General features: G+C 40.4%; 1 protein-coding gene across 21 annotated transcripts in view; it reads left to right on the top strand.

Annotated features, from left to right (window-relative positions):
- The window catches only part of SNAP91 (synaptosome associated protein 91), a 71,215-nt gene extending 51,083 nt beyond the window's left edge, over window positions 1-20,132 (top strand). For 8 of the 21 annotated variants that reach the window (XM_069804765.1, XM_069804784.1, XM_069804781.1 and 5 more), the window contains 12 exons: window positions 75-146; window positions 606-689; window positions 1,566-1,649; window positions 7,444-7,581; window positions 8,859-9,008; window positions 10,373-10,403; window positions 11,617-11,728; window positions 12,614-12,637; window positions 14,788-14,871; window positions 14,942-15,046; window positions 17,354-17,454; window positions 18,713-20,132. In XM_069804765.1, coding sequence (XP_069660866.1) covers window positions 75-146; window positions 606-689; window positions 1,566-1,649; window positions 7,444-7,581; window positions 8,859-9,008; window positions 10,373-10,403; window positions 11,617-11,728; window positions 12,614-12,637; window positions 14,788-14,871; window positions 14,942-15,046; window positions 17,354-17,446 — 977 coding nt within the window. In that variant the 3' untranslated portion in view covers window positions 17,447-17,454; window positions 18,713-20,132. The remainder of the gene's footprint in view (window positions 1-74; window positions 147-605; window positions 690-1,565; window positions 1,650-7,443; window positions 7,582-8,858; window positions 9,009-10,372; window positions 10,404-11,616; window positions 11,729-12,613; window positions 12,638-14,787; window positions 14,872-14,941; window positions 15,047-17,353; window positions 17,455-18,712) is intronic. The other 13 variants (XM_069804770.1, XM_069804785.1, XM_069804768.1 and 10 more) reach the window with 9 other exon arrangements.
- The last annotated feature ends 6,304 nt before the right edge of the window (window positions 20,133-26,436 follow it).

Raw genomic sequence — 26,436 nt, 5'->3', positions numbered from 1 at the left:
TTTGATGCTGTGTAATGGTGTAAACTGACTTGAGTGATACTTACTTTTCCTCGGTTTTTCTTTCATTTCTGAAGATGCTTTTTCATCTCCGCCACATGGAGCTTCCCCTGTGCCTGAGAGTTCTCTCACTGCTGATCTCTTATCTGGTGAGTGCTTATTTTTGCAGGCCATCCTACAGACTTCCTGGGTTTGGCTTTTTCCCCAAGATTAAAAAAAAAAAAAAAAGGGCTTATTGCCAATTTACATCTTTAAGCTGAAATACTAAGTTGTGGGTTTGATGCTTTGGTCACAAGATGTGCAGTTGCTGAAGATGCAAACCATGAAGTGGCTGACACTGAAGCTAAGTAAGTACTGTGGTTGTTGAGAGAGTAAATCCTCCTCTAAGCATAAGAAAATTCTTAATAAGCAATGCTTTCTTTAAAGTACTGTGGTTTTCAGTTGCTGTGTGAGAAATGTAACACTTTTATGTTTGCAGTTCTGAAGACTGTTACCTGAATTTACCAACCCTGTGGTTCTAACTGGTGGAGCCCATGTGGCTTTGAAATATTTAGCTATCATTGTTGCCTTGCTGATACTAAATATTATTTATCCTATGCTTACTGCAGTGGATGCATTTGCAGCCCCCTCTCCTCTACCCACTGCCTCTCCAGCAAAGGTGGATTCTTCAGGTGTGATTGACCTATTTGGTGGTGGGTATTTTTCTTTCCTCACCACTTCAGAGTTGAATCACTTCATTTCAATTACCTTTGCGCTTTGCTAAAGCTGCAGGTTTCCCATTCTCACAGCTTTTCTGTGTAGCATTACAGCTAAGACTAGCATGTCCAGTTCTTTGTATTGCACAATAACGAACTGCAAATACGCTGTCAATGTGGTCATTCTGCTGTCATGACACTTGCCATTCTGTCTTCAGTCAATGCATGTATGGCTCTTCCTCAGAGGTCCAATGAAAGTCTGTTGTCTTCTTTTTTTCTTCTTTGCAACTCTCCATGGTCATGTTGTTTTCTCTAAGTTCCGTTTCTCAAAGCAGCTGAAGTTTTGAGGGTGGCTTGTCTCAACCTGGGTATCTGAATCACAGGATCTTTGTTGGATTTGACAAGGTGGAAATTAGGATGGGCACAACCAACTCTAGGAGTGTTGTAGAACAGGAATATTGCTTAAAGCAGTGAATTTTCAAACATTAGTGAAATATTCCTCTAAAAAGACTTATGTGAGTCAGTAGGTTCTGGCTGGAATTACTCCAAACTCTCATCTCATGCATTCATCTCCAAAGGGCTTAACCCTCTTGCCTAGAACACTGTGGTTTGTATGGGTTTTCTGAAAAGAGGCCCAACTAAAAGAACAGAGATTTCTTTCAAGTGCTGGTTTGTTGCACCTCCTTTTTTCCACCTGAACTTTGTATCCATGGTACTGCTCTGCTATAAAGATGGCCAAGCACTTTCATTTTCTTCTTCTGATGAATGAAGTGGTTATCCTTTTGTCATCTTTTGTTTATAATAAGTGATGAATTGATGCATTCAATATTGAACTCTTTACTTTTTCTTGATGCTTTCTGGAATTCCCTTTAGATGCTTTTGGAAGTAGTGCTTCTGAACCCCAGCCCGCAACCCAGGCTGCTTCTAGTTCCTCAGCTTCTGCAGACCTACTTGCTGGTAATAAAGAACTTCTAAAAACTTATTGTTTTAATGCAAAAGAAAGAAATGGTCTTTGAAATCTTTTATGTTCCTTGGGTATATGTGGACTTTTGCAGTGGAATAAAATACTTGTTCACAAGATTTCTTAGTACTTTAGACATCTTAAATTAAAACTACAGTGATTTATAATGGAGGCACTATACTGCAGTACAAGTTAATTTCCTAGATTATCTTCTTCCTATGCTCTTTGTTTTCCTACCTCCTACACAAGCCTTATTTTAATGTACTGTTCACTGAAGAGGAGTGTATACGTAAAGTTTCTTTGGCTGACCGTAGCAGTATTTAAATGGTATTGCAGGCTATGCTGCTTGTTCCTTACTGCTAATTCATCTTCGTTTCTTGGTTGATTTGAGGCAGGTTACACATTTAAATGTTAGGAGCTTGAATAAATAATTTGGCAGCAGTCTTGCATTTAGCCAAGGAGAGTGGGGTGATGAGAAAGAGCTTTTCTGAGCACAAGGGCATGGAAGTGATAGAGACCCTCTCCTTTATACTGGGTGAGATGAGGTCTCTGCTAGTGCTGAATGTGGCATCACTGTCACACCCTATTTCAAAGGCTGAATAACTGTATCATTGTAGTCTTCATCCTACAGATAAGCAGCTTCAGCCAGATGCTGTTTGTACCATTCTCCAAAATTTGTGCTATACCATGTATTTTAGTGGCCATAGTGATTGTGCTAAACAGTTGTGACTCCTTCCCATTGCAGTTTGAAGTCTGTAGAGAATGAGATCCCAGCATGTCTTCCTCACTTTTAAAGGAAACTAATGCACTTCTGGTTTGAGGAAGACTTGGCTTAGTTTCCCCCATCTTTCTGAAAGGTGAATTTGTCAGCAGAATTGGTTTGTAGGTTATCCTTCATGAACTCCAAAGATGATTGTTAGCTTCATATTGTACCTTTGTGGCTTTAATTCTGAGCTGGAGTGATAGTCTGCCTTTTATGGACCTGCTAACCACTCTAGGTATGATGGGCCCTGACGTCAGTTGCTGTCTGTATGTCTGAAGGTCTCTCACGCCAGCTTACACCATATCAAAATCCAGCCCTGTGTATGTTTTCATGTTTTGCCTTTATATGCTCGTGAGAAGTCCTCTGTTGTATGAGGAATACATAATGTAAGTGAGATACCTTAGTATGTAATCTGCTCTAAGTGCTGTGAGTTGATACAGATGGGTATTTGCACTCTGAAGCCATCTCAGAAGAGGACACATTTTCTAGTACCTGCTTTAAGTGTGGGCATCGCCTAGTTGTGCTGCAGGAAGGTAGGAGTAATTTAGATAATAATGTATATGTCCATTCTCAATCGGTTCCAGTGCTGGCAAGCCAGCTACTTAGAAGTGGAACATAATGCGTAAATGCATGCTAAAGCTTTAGTATGGGCAGCTTCGGGATTTTAAGGTAGAGGACCACCTTTTGCTTTAATATTGCTTCAATAGGTCTTTGTATTAGTCTATGGATAGCTTAATGCCAATCAGGCTTTAACTAGTAGATCCTGAAACATGCCAGTCATTTGCAGTTGTGTGTGTTATCAGGGGACTGGGTGCAAAGATGTTGTTGGGCAGAAACTAATTCCGCTTATGCGAACGTTACAATACAAAATATTTTATGTCCTTATCTGTAACTAAGCTTAAATTCCAGTAGGAATTATGCTCCAGATGGCTTAAACTTCAGCAGTGTGCTCTCTGAATCTGATGAGTCACATTAAATCAAAACCTAAATTATAAAAGGGATGTTATAAGTCTTAAATACTCAAGCAGACCTGAAGCATTTGGGGTGAATAGATGATTTTTTAAAATATTATTTTATTTTTGCTTTGAATATACGTTCAAAAGGGCTCCAAGTAGATTTGAATTTTTTTTTTTTTTTTGTCTGATATAGGGAGTCGGTAAACATCACAGCATATTGCTAAGCATTTGTTCACCCTAGATAATGGCAGATGTATAGCCTGCAGTGTAATCCAGTTTTAAGTTTCAGAGTGTCCAGAACTCATATGGCGGCTGAAGGCTTGTCCTTCATGGTTTGTGAGTATTTGGTTGTACTAAGTGTTTATACGCATAATGTTACGACTGTACTTACAATGCATCATTGTCTTAAGTGTTCTGCTGTCAGGTAAGTTTCTAGTCTGTTCTTGGCTTGCTCCGAAAATATGGTAGAATTTTTTTCATACTCCTCTAAGCCTCTCAGCAGACAAGACTAGAACTATGCTGATAAATACAATAGTCTAGCCATTTTCCCTTCTAGATCTTTCTATCGAATTCGACTGTGTGCATGTGTATCCCGGTACATACTCTAATAGCATGTTCTTATAAGAAATCTTACTTGAGTGTGTAAGTAAAAGCAACTTCAAAATTTGGCAGCTGGGGGTGTCCAGACAACATAACTAACTCGGATGCTGCTGTCTCTGCAGACTCACTCTGGGTCTTGCGCAAGCCCTAGACAACTCAGAACTTAATCTGTTAAAGCATTTTTATTGCTTCTGTGCCTGATGTTGCTGTTAAATTGTGCAAGGCTAAAAGCTATGGATTAGCAAACTTCACCTGAAGCTGGGGAGAACTCTCTTCCATAGCTGGAGAAACAGACATTTTATGGGGCTTCGCAAAAGCTTACATAACTTTCTGAACAGAATTTTATACATGGATGTTAAGTCATGCCCTGCTGCCAAGATCCTTGTTCTCACTCAGAAAATGGAAGGGATCTAACTGAGCACAGGATCTTTAGATTGCTCCAGTGCTTTAGGAATTGATGCAGTCAACTGCCTTTGCCATCCCTGTACCTTGTCAACCTGCTTCTGGTCTGAGTCTTTGGAGATTAGTACTTTTTTGCAGAGAGTTGAATGCAGGGAGCTTTGCCTTGGGGCAGATGATAAACTAGGACGGAGCTTGTATGTAAGGATCAGAGGACAGGCCAACATCGGTGATGTTTTAGCAGGGGTCTGCTACAGACCACCCCATCAAGAAGAGGCAGTAGAGGAAGCCTTTTTTAGGCAGCTGGGAAAAACCTCACTATCACAGGCTTTGGCAACTTTAACCACCATAATATGTGCTGGAAGAGCAATAGGCAATATGGCTGGGTGCAGGTAATCCAGGGGACTTCTGGAATGTATTCGAGAATCTCTTGGTGTGGGTGATCACGACGTACCAGAGTGAGTTCAGCGGAGGGCCGAGATGGTCGCCACCGAGATGGTGACACATGACATATGAGGAGAGGCTGAGAACTGGGTCCATTCAGCCTTAAGAAGGGAAGGCAAAAGGGAAGCCTTATAGATGTCTAAACTACCTCACTGGAGGATACAGAGAAGACTAGCCAGGTTCTTGGGGGTGCATAGCAGTAGGAAAAAGGGCAATGTGGGTGGGAAATTCCAGTTAAATGCTGGAATGTCTTTATTTTTACCATGAGGATGGTCAGATATTACAACAGGCCACCCAGATAGGCAGTGTAATCTTTCCTTCTGGAGGTGTCAAGGCAAATCTCCAGGCAACCTGATTTGGTTAGACTGGCTTTCAGCAAGGTGTTGGGCCGGCTGACCTCCAGAGGTCCCTTCCAACCTAAATTATCCTGTGACAAACCCACTTCAAGAACAGACCTTGGAGAGCTGAGAGCAGATCTCTGATCCCAGTGTGTTTGTCCAGATTCAGAGTTAGTGTCTGTGAGCGTGTGACTTGCTGTGTATTTGCTGATATAGGCCAGGCATTCCACAACTAAAGCCTGTCTGCTGGTGGTACAGCAAGTTGCTGGCTTGGTGCCCAGGACCTGGTGATGGCACATCATTCTCATTTCCCTACTGAGGGTTTTGGTTTTAATACAATTAGCTACTGATAAATCACTTCTCTTCTAAAACACGCATCTGATGTGTAAATAAGTCTGATGCTTGCGTCAAGTGTGTTTGTATCAATTTCTCTTATTCGTTCAACATTTGTTAAGTGTTTGGTGTTTAGTCTTACCCTGTTCTCTGGGAAAGCAAAGTTTTCAGGGAGAGCGTCTGAGATACCACAGTAACATTTTATATAATTGATGCTCACAATTTGAGCACAAGCTCTTTATGTTGAGCTGTAGCCTGTCTTGTAGTTAAATGTCTGGCAGATGCTTGATTTCATAGCTGGGAAATGTGCTGTTGTCACTGTTTGTAAGATGTCTGCATAATATGCTGTAATCGATATATCCTGTGACCATGAAAAACAGTTTGGATAAAGAAGTGGTTAGAAAATCTTCAGAATTTTCTTTATTTTCCCATTTTTAAAAAGCTGACTTCCCCACTGAACTGGTAACTAAAGAAGGCTGAAGAAAGAAGAGAAAGAAAGGAATTAGTTGACCACTTAAACAAGAGTGATACAAACTATCTCAGTAAAAAGACAGCAAGTACTGATAAGGGTTTAGTGTAAATAGATGATCTCTTCTAAATTGGCAAGTTGTATTTGGTACTTAATGTCAACAATGTGACTGTTGGAGCAGCATGCTTAATTTTTCAGATTTCATCCACATGAAAAGATCTGTATTTACTCTGGGTGAGAATAGGACTTAAAATGGTCTCTACAAACCGGAGAAAATTATCTAAAGGAGACGTTTCAAATGAGTAAATGTTCAAGCTTCTGTCCATAGGCAGCAATGATTAGCTGGACAAATAAGAACAGTAGACTGTAAGGCAGGATGTTCCCTGAGAAGAAACAAAGGCAGTGGCAGAGCACTGCCTTGTCACTGTCTTGTGCTCAGCTGTGGCAAAATAATACACTTCCTACTCTGATACAGGGGGGAGAAAAAGTACAGCCTGCAGGTTGTGCAGTGTTCTTCCTGCTGTATTTGCGTAGTCACGGTCACAGCACTGAGCTCAGGTCTGATCCTTTCTGTGCAAGGGCAGCTGGGAAAAAACGAGGCTGGGAGACTGATGATGTAGTACAGAGACGTCTTGGACATCATGCCAAGAAGAGATTGAATAAGAGGAATGGCTTGTAGACCAAATGTCTGCTCTCATTTTGATGGAGTTTTAGCATATTTAATCAGTTTTCAGAGTCTGTAGATAATACAAATAAGCTTAAATTGCAAGGGAAATCAAATTATATAGTGGGCAAGGGAGGGATTTTAAGAATAGTAAAGCATGGGAGTGCATTGCTTGTAGGCTAGAGAATCTCCATGAGAAGGGTTTATTTATATAAATATAGGGTTTATAATATATACATTGACCTTAATCGTGGAAATTCTCCAGCCTACAGGCAGTTCAGTTGGGGATGCTGTTGATCCTGCTTTGGCATGGGAGTGGTGGGGGGAAGCAGCTTGAAGCCATCTTGATGAGGGAGACCAGGATGTTTTAAGATGGTGAAAGAGGATAACTGGATTAGTAAAACACTGTCTTCTGAACTGAGATTCCAGAGTAGTTGGTGGGTGATCATATGCTTTTCTCAAGTTAGTCCTCTCTTTCTCTTTTTTCTGAACTAATTTTCATTTGTTACATTCTGCCTGTGAGATTACTTACCTAGAACAATAGTGTGTAGTACTGGAAGAATTGTGTTCTCTACTCTGTTGGTCTGCCTCTGCAGAAATCTAAATAACAAACATTAAAGTTTTTATTGGTGACTCTCACAAAATCTTAAATTCCCTCGGTCATACCTGGCATACCAAGGATGCTTGTGTAGTACTGAGTTACTTAAAATGGTCTAGTAAGAATTATCTCTGTCGTTCTGCCTTCTATAGATTGAGCTTTTGTTAAACACAGCCCAACAAGACTGACCCTAATGTCCACACCTCTCTTATGTGGCTTTTTCAAGGCTTTGGAGGTTCTTTTATTGCTCCCTCTCCATCACCATCCCCAGTCACTCCAGCTCAAACCAGCTTACTACAGCCTAACTTTGATGCAGCTTTTGGGACAACAGCTCCAACGACTGGCAGTTCGTTTGATGCATCAGGTGAGCCACAGGGTTTCTTCCTGTGAATTTTCTAATGTGTTTTATGTGTTAGATGAGTTAATGACACCATATTTAGGCTCAGTACAAGCAATACCAGTGGTTTCCCTGTTCCTTCTCTACTGGAAGAGCTCAGGGTGGTGTTTAGGCTAGTGTGCCCAAGAGCTTGCTGTATCCATTTTTTATTCTACCATGTCAGTAAAAAACAAACTAGTGTGAACATCATCCTTGCATGTGCTTGATTGCATGAATCAGGAATTACGCAAGGAAAACACTGTCCTGTAAATCAAGTATATAGGGAAATCATCTTGCTGCTACTGCTGAAGCTGTTCATGAGCTTGCATGGCACCCGAAGGTACACAAAACAGAGACTGAGGTCGTGTTCTTTGCCTGACTATAAGCTTAAACTTTCACTGCTATCATTTTGTTTGCATCTCTTCCATTCTATATTTTCCATGCTGGGTCCTTGCTACAAACTTAAAATTGGTGAGTTCTGCAACTGTACAAGAAAAAAAGGTTGAAGTAGTACTGCTGCTTGGTTATTTGCTTGCTTGCCAGTGCACATGCTACCCTTTCCTGTTGACTTAACATTAGCATGTACCTCAAATCCAGATCAGAAGATACAACGCTGGCATGAGATGTACCAGGCGGTTTGACTTCAAGGGATCTAAAAAAATGAACTTCTGAGTTAGATGGCTGGACTAAGGAGGCTAGCTCTGTCAGTGTGGATGCTTCTGGTTCCTTCTGATCTCATAAGATGTTAGTAGGTTTTCCCAATTCCCTGCTGCTTGCAAGTGAATAGTAACATCTTGAGACTTTCAGTCCTGTTGCCGTAAGATGTCAAGGTATAAGACTGCCTTTGCTACAGTAATTCTGACTGGTGTTTGCTGCAAGATGTTCATTTTAAAAACCTTTGAATGAATATCTCCTGACAAAAGTGTGTGCATCTGATATCTCTCTAAGGATGGCTGTAAGAAAAATAGTGTCATGTGGAAGTGGTGCCGTATCTATGTAGATTCAACTCTACAATTAAAGTCCTTTTAGGCATGTCCTCTTGTATTAGTTCTCATTGGTATAGCTCTTTCAGGATTACTGTACATTCAGTGTCTAGTAAAATGACATGCATGCCCTTATTGGCATTACTTTTAATGTCAAACAGTGTTTTGGTAAGACTTGTGACGTGGTTGTCTGTGCTATATTTGTTGGAGCAACAACAAAGTGGCAGGTAGTGTTTTTCTTACCACAGCTGCTGTTCTAACCCACTTTACTTTCACTTCCAGTGTTTGATGGCTTAGGTGATCTTCTTATGCCAACCATGGTTCCTTCTGGTCAGTCTATAGCACCTTCAGCCACAGCAACAGTCACTGCTTCAGCAGCAAGCAAAGGCCTCGGAAGTGATCTGGATTCATCTCTTGCAAACTTAGTAGGCAGTAAGTGACAAATTTTGGTTTTAAGTGGTGTGGCATACAACTATGTTACTTTTCCGTGGAGCCAAATACCTGTCTGTTTTAGCTTGCTTCAATGTCCTCCTGTTTCCCTGGGGAGATCGGGGAACCTATAGGCAGGAATAAGCCTGATTCAGATAGCTGGTAATCTGGGTTCATAACTTGTCCCTCTTTGTGCCCAGGATCTGAGTCGAATAATGGGATCTATTTGGTAGGTATGATTTGTAATGTGTGAACATCCCAGGTACATCCAGGGGCACATCCATTAAGAGTCTGATACCTACCAAACAGATCCCATCTGTGTAATAACAGATGGAAAAGTGAAACTTGTCTAAAGCATCTGATAGCACCATGGAATTTAAGCAGAAAAGCTGGTAGACACAGATAGCTGACTTCTTGGTTAATGAGAGGAGGAGTAACAGTGGGGTGAGGAGTGAACAAGAACAGCCAAGAACAGACCTTCTCTCAGACAGGGAACTTTCCAAAACATGTTCTTGAAATGCTGAATCCTCTTTCCTGTAGTAGGAAAAGGGCTAGAGCCTTTATAACTAGAGATCAGTAGCTGCAGCCCCCCCAAAAACCGAAGAGGCCCACCTAGGCTAAGGTGTAGTACTACTGAAGTTGTACTTTGGAGGATTGTATAAATGGACTACTTTGTTAGTATATGTAAACACACCACAGCAAAGATATAACTGATCTTATGATGTATACTCTTAGGTGTGAGGTGCTTGAAGTCAGCAGGACTCTTAATCACTTGAAATCTCTTCTGCAAATCATTTGGTATATCCAAGTTTGGGGGAGAAAATCAAACTTAGCTATTTGTGACTTACAGGGCCTGCACTGGTCACGTGAGAAGAGTATTCTTTAAAACTTAGCTTAAAACTTCTTCCAAAGAATAATTAAGGAAACTGCTTGGAGTTCCCATGCTCCCGTAGAGCAGATAAAACAGTGCAAAACTTCCAGATAACATTCAGATTTATGTGTATGTGAAAACCAGCTTTTTATTTCTGTATGTATAATGAGGAACAGAAACTAGTGTTGTCATTCATCGTGAATAGTTTGGTGCTCTTAAATAACTTAGCATTCTGTAGACCTAAAATATTGTTACTTTGGTTTGCTTATGCAGCAAAAATGGCTTCCTCAAGTATGTGACATCTGAAGGTTCCTCAAAAGTTTATCCTGAAGAAGGGGTAGATGTGGCCAGTCCTCTGATGCTGTCTAAATGAAGACAGCCAAAACTTTATTATTCTGTATAGGCCTGTGTGCAATGAAATGTGAGCTGTTGCTTTGACATGCTTTAATTTACTAAACGTGTGACTTTTTTTTTCCTTTTTTCTTACAATTTTCAGATCTTGGAATTTCTGGTACCACTTCAAAAAAGTAAGTTCAACTTTGTTTAAAAAAAAAAGTTTTCAACTATGCTGTATAGTCTATATCTGTTTCAGTGTTTATTAAGAATCAGTGGATTGGTTATGTGCCCCTTCTCCCCAAAAAATCAGTTCAGAAAAATTCTGGAACAAAGTATTCTATTCTATACAGGTTCACTGAATAATTAAGGTTAAATGTTCCTGTTCTAGCTTTTAAACTTGCTGGCTTCAATCTGAGTCTTAGAAATTTTTTTCTGTAAATTACTGTCTTCATATTGGACAGCTGATTTCCAATCAACTTAAAATGAACAGATAGTCCAGATAATAAATTGTCTAGCTCCCCTCAGTAATCTAGGCTAATGTGTAATAGTTTTGTTATCTTTTTACAGGCACTGGATGTGCTTATCATGTAGGCATTGGAATACTTGTAAAATAAAAAAGAATTTCATCCCATGCAGTGAAAAGCTTCTTTTTGCAAGAAGAAATATTTACAGCATTGCATTTAGTTTTGAGTGTACCTTCTTAATCTAACTGATTGCTTACTTCTGTGCTGAGTCTTCCTCTGTATGCAAGACTAGTTTATGATGTGTGTACTTCAAAATGTTTTGTGCCTCTGTGGAGATGATAGGAGGGATATGTATAAACACATCATGAGGTTTATCCCCAAAACTTAGCTTCCTTCAGTCTATCTACTTCATTCAAATGGTGTATGTTATTCTGGATAGAGCAGCCTCTAACAAAACCTGGTTTTGCAACAGCCCTTCTATTATATGAATGATTTGTTTCTTTTGTTTCTTATCAGCTTTTTTCAGACCTGAACGCTTTTCTCCTTCAGCTGTCTGAGCAAGATTTCCAGCAATGAAATGACCTTTCAAAGACTTCTAGCAGGCAGCTCTACTGCCTGGCCCCAGTAGAATAGGCAGTAGCAGTCCCTCTTCCTACTTTGCAAGGGTATATGCAATAATATGTTACCTTCAGTCAATACTAAGTAAAACTTCTCTTTAATTTTCCCCACAAAGACCATAACCATGTAACTGGCTTCTGTGTAGAGTGTACTGGTGTCTACTGCTAACAACCCTTGAAACTGAGCAGCACTAAAAGTGTATCTTTCTGTTAATAACTTAAACTGCATACACCATAAACTAATGTTAATGTGTACTGCAATTTGTTTCCATTTTCACTGTGAGGGTATGTAAATAATAGCTCTGTCTCTTCTTCTCTATTAGGGGAGACCTTCAGTGGAACGCTGGAGAGAAAAAGTTAACAGGAGGAGCCAACTGGCAGCCAAAAGTAGCACCTGCAACATGGTCAACTGGTGGTGTCCCAAGTGGTCCACTGGTAGGTGGTTAATCCATCGGTACCACTGGTATTGAAACCTCAATATTTTATGAGACTATGCAAGCCTACGTGTAGGCACTGCTCCTGTCTACTTCAGCTAAAGAGTTTGCTTCTGTATAAATGATATAATTGTTTCAAGTCACATTTTTAAGACCAGATTTACAGCTGGCATAAATAATTGAGTTCAGGTCAACGAAAATACACTAGCCTATGTATCAAGACGTTACTCTACATGTACACTTAATCCCTGTGGGCATTGCAAGTGTGTGGTTAGCTGTATAGGTCTTGCCAGCACCAGGCCCAGGTCAATTGCCCAAAAGACAATGATATTGATCCACAGCTGAAGTACTGGAAGGAGAGAAAATAAATAGGTTTTTCTCAAGGTTTCCTGAATGGAGTAGATCAAAAGCCTACACAGTATTCATACTGATCAGGTGATTGATGTTAGATTAGAAGTGCGTGGCTTGTTTAGCAGAGTAAAGCAGTCTGTTGGAAAAGTTAAGATTGCCCTGTAAAATGTATCAGAAGGCACTAACTTTGAGAGAAGAGGGTTAAACTGAGCTAAAAATCTAAATTTGGCACAAAAGCAACTTGATCATGAGTAAGTTACAAGAGTAATCTGAAGAGGGGGTCATACCTCATCTCATCAAAGTCGCATAGGGCATAAACCAGCCTCCATTTGAAAAAAGTTGGGTTGGGAAGGGAAGGAAAGGACTGTCAAGGGGGAGCATGACCAGTTCATTCCCCTTCTGCCAAAGTCAGATGTTAATGTGACTCTAAGCATGTTCCAGCTTGTTCCTTAACCTTATGGAAGATACAAGAATTCCCTGAACTTGATACTTCATTGAATGTATTAGTTGTAACATCAACTTTTTTTCTTAATAGAAGGGCTGGGCAATACTGTACAGTGTAAGTGAATTTTTTTTGATCTCTTACTGTACTTAACTAAACACAAAGATACTAACAGCACTTCACCTGCACCTCAGATATTACCAATGGCTTAAAACTAGCTAGAAGCTACCTAACATGGCTCTTCTTGGACTGTCTGTCCAGCAGGCAATTCTCAGGCAATGTGTTGAATATGGTAGTAGCGATTAACCACTTCTGTGCTGTAAGCTTGAAAATAATGGCTTCAAACTGTCTTTGCTTTACTTGGATGTGAACTGTCTGATGACTTGTACTACTTGAAATTTCTAACTCCTGTAACATTAGCCTGATCTTGTAGTGGTTTTACCATCTGATAAGTAACTAGCCTTTCTGGAAAGCTGGGTGGTTTTGATAGCATTTCATGAAACGTGGGTGCTCTATATATTTCTTCAAAATCATGCACTTAGGTATTTTTTGAAACCAAAGAAAAGCAGATCTGCAGGAAAAATAAATGTGGAGATCAAAATGAAGCTTTCTTTCATGTCACTGCTGAACCACTTAAGTTTTGGTCACGTATTCCCTTCCCTATCACCTTTTACCTTCTGGATTAAAATCAGCAGAATTTCATAAAAGCTTGTTCCCTCGAGTGACCCTAGTGCTTTGAGGCAAAAGCAGATTCAGTTTGTGCAGCCATTTTCTTGGCATCTGCCCAACTGGATTTTGAGCTACGATGTATTCCTGTGGCTGCAGTCAGATCACTGCATCTGAAGTCATTAATCTGTGTCTTTCTGTTCCTTGCTTTCCATATCTGAGTGTCCAGATGTTGGTTTTAGTTTGGGGACAGCTGGCCTACTAGCGCAGTACAGCTTTTAATAGAAATGCTCCCCAGAAAACTTTCAGACTGGAAAACGGGTTCATAATTATTAGCCAGAAACTGTAGGATGTTTGCTGTTTAATGAATCTGGAAGGTTATCTTGACTTGTCTTCAGTTTCCTAAGAAACTGGCATATTGTAGTCTGGAAGCAAGGATCAACCAAGAGCTCTAAATGCAGCATTCACAGAAATGGACTGTGCAGTGAGTAATTCCACCATATCTCCAGAGACGCACTGTCCTTTGAACTGAAAGTGCGCTAGCCGCTCTCCAAGTGCGGTGGGATATAACTGAGTCAAGGTAAGCAATAAGGATGTGGAGGCTCACACATGGCCCTGCAGCTTCTGTCATAGCTTCAGAAATTGGGCCAATATACTTAGGCCATATGATAGCAGTAATGAAATTCCTAAAAATCCTACTACCATTTTTAAATCCCTTCTTTGAATGCTTCCTGCCTCTCTTCGGAGTTGTTAATAATTTGGATTGTATATACTTCTGCGAAAAGAAGAGACCTGGATGCTTTCAAGGCCATAAGGAGACTCTGTGCATGGGAAGCTACAGACAAGGGAACCAAAAGGGATGATGCATAGGTTCTGCTAGATAAGTGGGGTGGCCTTGTTCAAAGATGCTGTTGTGCTGCATATCCAGTCAGACTACTAAAGTAACAGTTCTCTCTTGCTGGATCCTAGTGAAAGATCACTTTTTTTCCCTTGTGTTATTTGAATGAAAATTGTAACAAGTTAAGCATATGAATGAAAAGCATAACAAGATAAACTAAACTCTCCTTAGTAAAGTATGTAATGGTTGTGACAGTGGCTTAAGTGTGTGAACTTATTCTTTAATTTAAATGAATCTCACTGCATAAAAATACTATTTTTGTTTAATTGGAAGCTAATTATAGCAGTTGTTTCCCTTAGCTTTACAATCTGCTTAAGCTTTTAGTGAAATACAGTGCTACAACAAGTGCTATAGTGTGTTGGCTATCAATTATGAAATTGGGATGCTTTCTTACACTATGTAGAAGGAAAGTACGTATTTTCTTGGGCCTCTTTTGAGTTGTATTCAGTAAGTGGATTCCATTCATGATGAGAATGGAGTCTGTCACCCTTGCTTTCTTATGAAGAAGCAAGCTGAGCATCAGTGTAAGGACTCATTCAACTCTCATTCTTTGAAGCATTGTGGTTTTGAGGTTAGGTATTATCTGCTACCTAACAGTCCTACTGTTCAGAACAAATTTGAGAATGCTGGAGACTCTGTGCTGTTTCCAGACAGTTGTTAAAGATTCTTGCAGTTCTTAATTTAAAAAAAAAAATTTCTTTAGACAGGAGCCGTGCCTCCAGCAAGTGCTGTTCCTGCTGCAGGAGGTACTCCACCCGTCCCACAGCCAGGAGCAGCATTTGGGATGGTGAGTCTCTTTTGTTACATTGCTCTCCTTTCTTCACCCAGAACCCTACTCACACTGCATTAATTTACAGCCCCCAGCAGGCACAGGCGTACCCATGATGCCCCAGCAGCCCGTTATGTACGGGCAGCCTATGATGAGGCCACCATTTGGAGCTGCCACTGGCCCTGGTGTACAGGTAAGTGTTACTGCTAGATGAATGCTTAATTGCTCTCTCTCTCTCTAGAAAGTAGCTTGTGTGCATGCATTATCAACTCAATTCCAGCTGTAGGTCTGTAAATGAGATTTCTTATAGTATCAGCCTGACTTGCAACAGATCACATGAACCACCTTAATTTTTTTCAGTGCCTTTGTATGAGACCAATGGAACAGGTTTGAAAAGTCTCCTACAGCTAACTACATCCAAGATCTGGTTTGGGGGGATATCCGAGTAAAGCTCAAAGTGGAGCTGATGGGCATTCCTATTCTGTTCAGAGCTTGTCAAAATTTACTAGAGCTGCACTCAGCATCTTCCCTCCCAGCCCACCAAAGAGATTCCTCAGAAAACTGACTTTCTGCTTATGAACAAGCTGGGGTCTCCAGTTCTTGGATGACAGCTGTTTCTCAGTAAATACAACTTTATCTGTTTCAGGCTGGTAGGTTGCTGGGTTTCTTTTGGTGCAAAGCAATTGCATTCAAGTATGAATTACCATAGTGTATGTAACATCGGAGTGCTCAGGAATTGCATTCAAGTATGAATTACCATAGTGTATGTAACATCGGAGTGCTCAGGATGCACGCTTTTCACAGCAATGCGCAATTTTAAATACTGTGGAGAGGTTTTTTTTCAATCTTACGTTAAGGTGAAGGAATGCAAATGAATAATCTTAATCTTCAGTCACTCTGTATTCTTTTGTAAGTGGGAGATACATGACACTGCTTCATTTTTCGTGTTTTTAAACTATATTTACCTAGTCTAACTTTGTGACAATCGCATATTTAGATATAAAGGGGACATAAGTTTGGCCACCTAAAACCAAAGCAAACCTATTCTTAATGCTATACTAATTAAAAATAACCAAGAAACATTGTGTCACAAGTTACTGGTTGCCAGGGAGATGAGTCCTCCTTTAATACGATGAAAAAAATCTAATGGAGTAATCACTGATGAAGTACGTTGAGTGAATGGAGACATGCCACCCTTCCTGTTCAGCCAGCTGGTACCAGCTGCTTCTCATAGCTTCCTAAGGATTCTTTTTAACTCAAAGCTAATAAGTTTGGAAGTGCAGCACTCTGTACCCACTCTGATGCAAAGCTTTCAGTTCATAGCCCCGAGGTGATGCAACATTAGCCATAATACCTGTTCCAGGCTATTCTTTCAAAGTAGAATTTGATTTGTAGTAACGCTGAAAAGGAAAAGGCCCTTCAGAAGAGAGGCAGGGAATGACTCAGCTGTAGTATTTTGCTGCTTTGTAAGTCAGAAGTCCATCTTGTCTTTCAAATAGGGTGGAAGATGGAAGTTGATGCTGCACCTCTAAAATCTGACTTGTAAACACTTCAAACCAAGCCACTTCCCTTTTTTGCAAATATTAAGCAATCAACCTGTAGCAAACCACAATTTTTAAGTAGGGAACCACATTCCCGTTGAAGTTTGTCTGGGTTTTCTGTGTAGAAATGGGAAGAACTTGGAAGTGCTCTAAGTGAGAAGGTAGGTTGTAGGTATTGGAGCCTTGCCTTTCATATATAACTACTTGGTCTTGCTTTTCCCCCACCTTAAACTGTCTCTGCACTTACATTATCAAGAATAATATTGTAGAAGACACAAACAATTTTTTCTCAGAGAAGGGTAGTCATCAATGTGCCAGGGCTATAGGTAAAATACCTCTAGTGCCCTGAGTAAGGTAGGGGTGGGGAGGAGTAAGGACAGGATGGGAGAATCGTTGGCTCCCTAGTGAGAAGAGTTGCATGGGACTTGAAAAACTGACATTTTCTGTGGAATAACTGATGATTTTTATACCTACCAGAGGAGGAACTGAGTATAATATAGTCATGTCTCCAGTACACTTTGGACTCTTCTTTACATTACCAGTGTTGAACAACTTGTACTTAAACGCCAGCTGCTGGCATTTTCAGACATACTCTGCATCATGCACTCTGCTTATTCCGCACTTTGGTGTTTAACATCTAACAATTGCTTAACTTCTGTCTGGGTTGATGATCCTAACACCATTCTGTCTTACAGGAAGAGAATGATTTGAAGCTACGCTAATTAGAATATGCAGTGTCTATAGCTTTATCCATTAAACCAGCCAAACATCATTAACCCTGTAGTAAGGATGGAGTCTAAACAATGCTTGAGCAAAACAGCAACACGCTGAACTTGCAGAAAACATGAGAACTTTGTATGCTTGCAATGTGCTTGTGTGAGAACCAGCTATATCTACCTAATGCTTGTGTATCCTTGTCTGCTTTGTTTTTTTCTGCCTTCCTGGCTGGCATCTGTTAGCTTTCTCCAAGCCCAACTCCTGCTACTCAGAGTCCCAAGAAACCTCCAACAAAGGACCCATTAGCGGATCTTAACATCAAGGATTTCTTGTAAACGATAAGGTATTCTGTGACTGCCTGCCTAAGCATGTTATGCTGTGATATGTCTGGCACACAGATGTTGATTAGGCTGGTAGATTGACTATGACTGATAAAATTGTAGCTGCAGAGATACATAGAAACATGCACTGATAATGTGGCGATTTAAACAGAAAACCAAATTCTCTGCCCACACTCTTAATTTTAGCCTGAAAGCTTGACTTTTTTGCCAAAGGTGACTGCCAGGAAAAGTTGTCTTTGATCTATAGCTTCCATTTTTGCTTTGTTTTAATTGAACCCAAGAGTAGTTCTTTTTTTTTTCCTGAAGTTAATACTGAAACAAATAGAATCATAACAGGGTACAAATACTGGGGGCAAAACGGTGCTGAAGAGGCTTGTTCCAGTCTTGTGGGTGTGGAAACAGATTTGGTATCATAGGTGTGAAGAGATCAAAAGAGGAAAAACTTACATATCCTGATCATCAAGGGAAGGTTGTTTGCATCTCTTAACTGCTGCCAGTTAAGGTTCTCCCCCACCATACAATTTTTCAAGGCACTGTTTTTCTGAATGCTAAGGCATGAGGTCCTGAGTAGTGCAATGTAGAGCAAGAGTAGGGAGGAATAGAGGAGTAAATAAAAAGAAAAAATGGAGGAGAAGCAAAAAAACAGTACTGCAGAATGGAAGGAAAAAAAGGCAAAAACATTACTGCAGGGGTTTTGGAGAAGGATGTGAAGAGGGCCAAGTGGAAACATCAGATTGAATTGAACACTTAAGACAATTAAAAAAAGATAATGCAGAAGGTAGGCATTTTATAAGTAAGACTAGAATAATTTGCCAGGTGAGGAGAGGACAATCATTACATATCTTTAAAGCATTCTTCGTAAGTTCCTTTTCTTTCTTCCTATAGCTTAATTCTAAGACTTGTTCTAAGCCCCCTCTGCACTGGTGTTAGCAGCAGTGGATGGGATCAGACTGCTCTTAGTGGGCACCACCCAGTCCCACTTCCCCCTTCTCCAAATTCCAGCCCTGGGGAGGTGTACCTGGCGCTTGGTGGAGATGGCCGGGAGTGGAGATGCACCTTCATTGCCAGGACTCGCTGCTTTCAACTTGGGTTTATAGTAGTCAGATTCATAACAGTCTGTGGGAAGACTGCTGCTTTGTGAAAAACTGGTAACAACTGCTTTGGGCTGTGAAGTGATGAGCAGATTTGGTGCTCTTCCTAGAATGTGCTTTATCTAACTCATTATTCTGGTTTTCATCTAATACTTTTCTATATTCACAGCTGCAGTTTTTCTGACAGGATGATAAAAACGTGAGTTTGGAGTCTACAAACGGATGCTCAGAGTTTCAAATTGAGCCACCAGTACCAAACCCAGCGCTTACTCAGACTTTCTCTTCCTCCTGAAACGTGTAGCACAGCTGTGAAAGTGAACATTAGGAATGTGTACTACCTTAGCTGTTATCCCTACTCTCTCGAAATTTGTGTACTTGGGTTATTTGTGTTTTACAATTTAAACAATGGATGTATGTTTCTGATGCCTTCTAGTGCTTTTCTGAACCTATCCCACAGGGACAGATTATGCAGCTGTTGTTTGGTGAGCCATTTGGAGCGATGTCTGTGGTTTTTGAAGGTTTCAATGTATATAACTTTTTGAGGACACCTAAAATTTCCCTAGGACTCAATTTCTCCTTTATCTGTTACAAAAATAGTGTGATAATACCAGATAGTAAGGAAAATACTTATGAAATTGTGTGGAATACTTTTTTTTTTTTCCAGTCACAGGAATCTCAATTGTTGTGAAAAAATGTTTTATTTTTGTGGCACTGTATATGTCAAGATAATTTAAAGTAATATAAAGGTAAACTTCCATAACAGGTACCTTTTTGATGATTTACCAAGAACGAAAAATCATATCTGAAAGAATACCATATTTATTGCTCTTTTTATTTTAAAATCTATTTTAATTATTTAAGTTTCTGCATTTAAAATTGGCATATTTATCAGTTCTTGCTAAATGCACTGAAAATAAGTAAAGGGTCAGTTTCTCTCCATGTAGTTGGAAAAAGCAACCATAGTTGTACTGGCATTAAGGGATTTCAAATATGAGAGCACTCTTTGGTATATCTGTAGTCAAAACATTACAAGTGATGTTACTCATCTCTGTTCAGTTCTTACGTACATCTCTTAATTTCGTGCTGTGTATGCCTTAGGCTAGTGTTTTCTCCATTGCCCCGAATGCGCTGTGAGTAGCTTTTGTACTATTGGTGATTAGATTTAATTCTGATCCAGAGATCCATGCCCTTTACTGTACATACTGTGTTTCTTTAATTTTTATTTGTTCTCATACTGTTTCTGCTGATGGCTTGGCGTAAGATCTTGACTCTTCAATGAGGTCACTGTTGATCAGTGTTACAAGTGGCTTGGCAGTTCTCTGTAAAAGCATATCGGGTTGGAAAGATATTCACCTAAAGTCTTTCAAATGAACTATTTAATCAATGTATGGTACCATTAAAAGTGGTTGTATCTGAATTTGCTGTGGGGATAACATACACTGTAATGGGAAAGTTCTATAAAAAGCTAATTTCAAAATGGCTCTTTGTATTTCAGTTAAGAAAAAAAAACAAACAAAAAAAAACCCCAAACAAAAAACCCCAGTGCATGTGTGCCCTCTGAGATGCAATAAACACCTTGATCAAAGTAAGTATCTTGTTGCCAGTTTCATGATCGTTGGGATGTTGAGCACAATAATACACTTTGAGAGGGGAAAAATGTGTATAGGTCCTCACACTGATTGCTGAGTCTGCTGTACATGGTAATGACTTTTGCTGATCTTTAAGCAGTATAGGAGAGATCCATACAAAGCCAGACTGAGCACAAAGCCACAAGTGAAGTGGGGAGAGGGAGAGGAGATTTGTCTAGTTTGACCTATAACACCTCAGCAGGCTTCATTAAAGCTCTTCATCTCTTTAAACTAGAATAATATTGGAACTGCGAAAGTTTATAATACTGGTCCTGATTTCTTTCCTATGAGGTATCATTCAACAGCTTATTGAGCTAGCACAGCTACGATGCTACAGGAATTGCTTGTGCTATGGTTTGTCTTATGGCAGGTTGAAAGGAGGAGAAAACGTTTCATACAGTTTAGTATATTAAAGTCTTTCTGGTATGAGGTGACTAACTAGAGATCTCCTTGATTTTGTAACAAAATGAAGCAATGAAGCAGTACTTAATGCCAAGGGCTGCTTCGAAACACTTTATAAACAACAAAACACTGAAACAACTCGATCACGCTCTGGTAAGGTTTGAATTGAATTGGATTTCAAAGACATTTCCAATTGTGCAACCAGTAGGGGAATGCTATTGCTTAAGAGGTTTTTTGGTTATTCATTCGGGTTTTTTTTTACTTGCTACTATGTTGGTAGTACTTGAATCTGTCAAGTTTGGCCTTGGAAAAGTTGATTTTATACTTCATCGTTAGGATGAGTGCCCTGTTGAGTCAAGGTGTTCTGGATTAGAAATCTGTAAGGCTCAGCAAATTGCTGTGTTTTCTCACTGTTTGAGCATGAAGACCTGAACAAGGTCAGTAACTGCACCCCCAGAAAGGCTCACCATGGTTTTGCCCATGCTTCCTATGTGCTATGTGTTGCCAAATGAAAGGAGCGCTCGACTTCTTACCACCGTGTTGTGCATGTCTTCTCAAAGAAAGGACAGCATTTTCAGAAGACAGTCATAAACAAACATGTAAATATATTCAGACCAGTTTATTAGTGTCTCATTCAAATGAAGGTGATGAACTACTCCTCACTGAATTGCAAATGAATGTTTGCAATGTTACATGTTTCAAGGGGCCAAACCTCAGCATGAGGGCTTTTTCTTTGCCAGTTACCTGCCCCTGGCATGCAGTAATTGCTTCATCCATGTCCACAACCCTTGGTCCTCATTCTTGTTATTCTTCTATAGATCTCATGGCCAACAGCTCTGTGCAAACCCATGAGGTGTGTGACATTTGATGTCCTGTGAGGAACTAGAGGCCTGGACAGAAAGCAAACTTGGTGGAAGAGCAAGAAGCTTGTGCACTGCGGGAAGTAAAACCAGTGTATTTCCCCAGTATGCTGAGTAAGGTTACACAAAAGTGACTCTTACTCTCCCCATCACAAAGGAGTTATAAAATGTGGTTTGCAAGGAAAACAAGTGGTTGTCTCCTGGCCTGTAGACAAGAACATGTTCTTGTTACCATCTGAGTTTCATCATCCAGGCATGAACGCATCTGTGTCCTGCTATGACTAACCACTTCTCAATACAAGCTATAGAGAAGAGTGGGTGGGGAGGAGGGCTCCCATCTGTGGGAGGAAGAAACTGTCTCCTTCCCCTGCATTATTCATGAGGGGAGGACAGGTTTCAGATAGACGATAAGTCCCTTACCCAAGTTCTTGCTGTTCTGTGTGCTGGCTTTAGAAGCTGACACCTCTGACCAGATGAGACTTCAGCAGCTCCCCCTTAATCCTTGGGTGCCTTAAGGAGCGGTAAATACCTGGAGAACTTGAACTCAGCTTACTGTACAGCTTTGAACAAAAAACCCCAACTTGTTCCTCAGCACTGGCTCATTTTTTGAATGTTTGGGGTTAGCAGTGTCTTCTACTCCTCTTCCCCATTTGTCATCAAATTTAATTGGCTTTATTTGAGATTTTTAGCTGTGTTTTTGTAATGTGTGCCTTTTAAAATGTACTGTAGCTTGAGTTGAGGGCTTCTGGATTGATGCTAGTGTTCCCCCAGGTGAAAGCCTGGATGGTGAGAACTAAATTGCTGTCTTCTAAGATCCTGGGGACCACCTTAGCATTTCAGGCTGGTTGCAAAATCAGGCTGCTACCCGAACTTCCATTCTTAAGGTTTAGTAAGGCAATGGCAAAGGCTAGAGACTTGCCTTAAAAACCAAGCAGGAAAGTCTAGAGCAAAAACTGTAGCTGGGGGGGGGGGGAGAAGGGGCAGATTTACTTTGTAAATGCATTTGAGACTTTGGTAATATGAGGTGCTACTTACCTGTAGGTGACAGCATGTAGTTCATGAAATGTTCAGTAGCCCCAGCTGACATTGTTTTGTTTTTCTGGCATGAGTCTTTGCTCCTGCTCTTCCTTCCCTATCTCTCGCACCAGAATAAGAGTTGCCTGCTCAGGCAACTTATTCTGCATAGGGAAAAAAAGTCCCAATAACTCTAAATGCCTAGAAAAGCCAGCTGAAACTTCCTGTGGTAGAAGTAGTGGCAGCGACACAAAGATGATACACTGAGTTAGTGATCCATCTCTTCTAGAACACGAAATGTATCAGAAATTTTATTAAAAGAGAAAAACATTTTTCCATGTATTGTATATTGCTAGTGCTGTGAGCAGTGTGGGAAGTGGCAGACGCTGAGTGGTAACGAGGGGATGAAATAAGAATTTCAGAGATGGGATTACAGAAGGAGAGAGGCTATACATATTTTAAAGCAGACAGCACTGCCATTTTTTCTGTTTCAGATCTTGGCTCCTAAAGCTTCACCACCTCTTCCTTTTCCCTTAATTAAACTCTGCAAATAATGTGGGTAGCAAAAGCCTGATGCTTGTTCAGTTGCCCAAGACATCTCTGAATGCAATTATAGGTGTAAGAATAGTTGCCTTTGGGAGTTAGCAAAGGTGGTAGAGCAGAAGAGAAACTGAAGCGAGTGAAGAAACGTGTGGGGGTGTGACATCCACTGCAAGGACTAAGGAGAGCAAACCTCTTCTTCTCTGGTGCTGTAGGGGAACCTGTGATGGGTCTGATGGATATCCACCTTGCAACAGCACTGTAAAGCATCTACGTCCAAATGTTCATGGTTGAACATGGTGAAGTTTGACCCATGTTTTTGAAATATGGTTTAGTAGGATGGAAGAGATTTGTCAGTTTACCTCAGTATTGTAATCTGTGAAGTAGCCATCTTTTCTGAAGGTCTTGCCAAAGCACTGACCTACTCTGCTGGAAGGAGAGACTTCATACCACTAAGCACAATAGCAGGTACGTTGAAGGTACATGCTACATGAAGCTACTCTAAAGATGCAAAGATCCAAGGAACTATGATCTCAGATGAGAGGGAAAGCCATGTCAATGCTTCAGAGTTAAACTGGTAGTTGGAGACAGGTTAATTGTTATCAATGACAACTATGCAGAGGCTGGCAGGACCTCTGTCACACAGGGTAGGAGAGATCCTCCCCTGCCCTCTTAAGAACATCAGGTTGCTCCTTCCCATGGTCCGTGTCTGTAGTTTTGCCCACCCAGGCCTGGAAAGAGGCCGCCTGCATGAGAGCGGGGATAGTATTGCACTAAGGAAGGGAAAGAGAACTGGGCTAGGATGGATGCACTAGGGAATGGTGTGGGGGATAGATGGTGTCTTCTTCGGGCTGCGGGTTGTCCGTAATTGAGGGAGGGGGTGAGCGAAGAAGCAGTGGGGGTACAGAGTGACCTCAAGGGAGCAGGTGGCTCTGTGCCCTCAACCTCGTAAGCTGCTGCAGGCCTGCAGCATGGGTATTAAATGTCAGCAAACGGATTTGGGCACAAGAGCAAAGTACAGGTGCAAGCAGACACCAGGCTTTAAAAGAAGCAGTATTTCACACTCCAAGTGTGTCTGTGTATAAATAAAGGGGATTTTTTTGAAATGCTACTCAGATGCAAGAGCAGGACGAGTTGGATTCTAAAATTAATTGTAAGACTATGCTTTATGTATCTATGATGTGTCTATAATTATACCCTGTCAATCTGGGTTGATCAATCGAGAGGGTGGTTAGTGATTCCTCCTTACTGGAATAATCCCACACTGGCTCCAGCCAACAGAAAGAGAGTTTCAAAAGCTTGAAATTTGGCTTTATTTTGAAAAATCAAGGAGGACAATAGACCACTTCTCTCTTGAAGCATGGAAAAACCAAGTTTAGTAGATTAGCAAGAGAAGAAATGGGGAAAAATTAGTAATATTGAGACCAGCATACTGTATGAATAAGATTGTCGTACTATACAAATTCTGGCTTAGGTATTAGAGCATCTTTGAATCTATTGATCTCTTCTGAACCTTTGCACAAACTATATTCTGTTGTTCATGGGGCTTCAGCCACTATGAGATTTTGGTCTTTCTGCTTTTATAGGAGAACCAAATTTTATGAGCTATTTTTGTGGGCACACCTTTGGGATAGAGCACAATGCCCTTTGTGCTTGGAAGAAGAGGTTTCCAGCAGCATATTGAAATCACCACTTCCCAGCTCACCTCCACCCCATCATGACAGTATCTGGCACCTGCCTGGCATCGCTGCTGCTCAGGGATGTAAAAACACACTGGGCCTTGCTCAGCCCTGCACTTTGCGGGACATAAGCTGTCTTGATTTTAAACATATATTTAAATATACAAATAAATTTATATAATTAAATGTGTATATATATATATAAATTTTCAGGCAGCTAGCAACTCTGCCTTGCTGCCTAGGTCCTCTGACGCCAGCATCACAGTTCGCTTTGTGTTTCTTCTTGCGAACCTTTGCAGCAGCATGACCAAAACGTTTCCTGTAGCTCGATACAGCCCTCTCATTTCAGAAATGGTATTGATGGAAATCCAGCTGCTTACCTCATTATGCTTTCTTGAAGATCTGGTTGTGCAGAATTTGCTTATGAGCCCTTGGCTCCAAGGCAAGTCATGCTGGAAATTTGCTTCGCTCTCCAAATATTTGACCACCTGTGATGCCTGTAGGATGGCTAAAAAAATGTTTTACTTTCTAAGGCATGGTCCGGGCCCAGACTAAGAGATAGGCAGAGTGGCATTCAACACATTGTAGCTAATTTTAAATTGACACAAAACCACTATTAACTCCAGTTGCATACACATCACCCAGCAGTGCATCTGGTTTTGTGCATGGGCTGTTTTTAAGCATCCTCCTAAACTTATATAGAATTAACTTAGGCTAGTTATTTGGCTAATAATTCATTCACTTATTTTTTTCTCTCTAGATCTTCCCTTTATATTTAAAAACCCAACATATGCAGATGAAATCACCTTCTTATTACCATAGTCCTTGTACAGTCTAGAGAGGGAGTTGATTCCCATTTATTAATAAAGAGACCATATGAAAGATACTGTTCTTTTACAAAGCAATGTAAACAAATTACATAGTGACAGTAAGCAGATTTTCTATTTAAATGCTCGGGTATTCTTTAGGATTATAAGTAGTAATTATAAAACTAACATGCGTGTGTGTATAAGTCTGTAATGCTCCGCACGCTTTTTAGTCTGAGACACTACTAAGTAAACCTATTTCTCCCGAGCAGCTCTATAACCATGTTGCTGGAGGACAGCTAATACCAGTCTCCATGTTTGCTTAAGCCTTCCTGGTTTCTTCAGAACCTGATATCGTCAGTTGTCTAGAAAAAATGCACCTTGTGGGTCCTAAGTGAAGTATTTATCTTCTGAAGATTGTAAAACATAGCCTGGCAGATTATGTTCTTGATGGTTACTAAGATGTAACAGTAGTTTTTGGTATATACATCTTGCACATATGTAATCAGTATAGTTAAATTTAATTTAGAAAAATGTTACACTGCTCTGTCCACCAAAAATATGATATTTTGCATCCAGGATTGATTTCCCACGGATTTCAGGATCCTGGCAAACGTTTATGGTAATAGAGTAGCTTATGTATCTGCTAAAATATTTTGCTTCTTTAGACCTTTGGCTTCATGACTGATCATCAAGATTGACTCTAATCCCACTCTGTCATTTAGCCTGGTTTGTGGATTTTTCAGACAACTCCTTTTTTTTTCTTTTTTTTTTTTTTTCCCTCCAACAGATGTTCAGTTCAGGGCTGGATTTGGGTTGTTTGTGCTTTTAACAGCTTTTAGAAATACCTCAACATATCACTTACAACCTCCATCTCTCTTCAGATGAGGCGTATATACTGAGAAATGGGCAAATCATCTGTATTTCATTCAAATGCAAATTTTAGAGGAACAGAGAACTGCAA

This window comes from Haliaeetus albicilla, chromosome 17 (assembly GCF_947461875.1).
Source record: "Haliaeetus albicilla chromosome 17, bHalAlb1.1, whole genome shotgun sequence".
Lineage (NCBI taxonomy): Eukaryota > Metazoa > Chordata > Aves > Accipitriformes > Accipitridae > Haliaeetus > Haliaeetus albicilla.
Note: the sequence above shows the minus strand (reverse complement) of the source record. Positions and strands in the feature narration are given on the sequence as shown.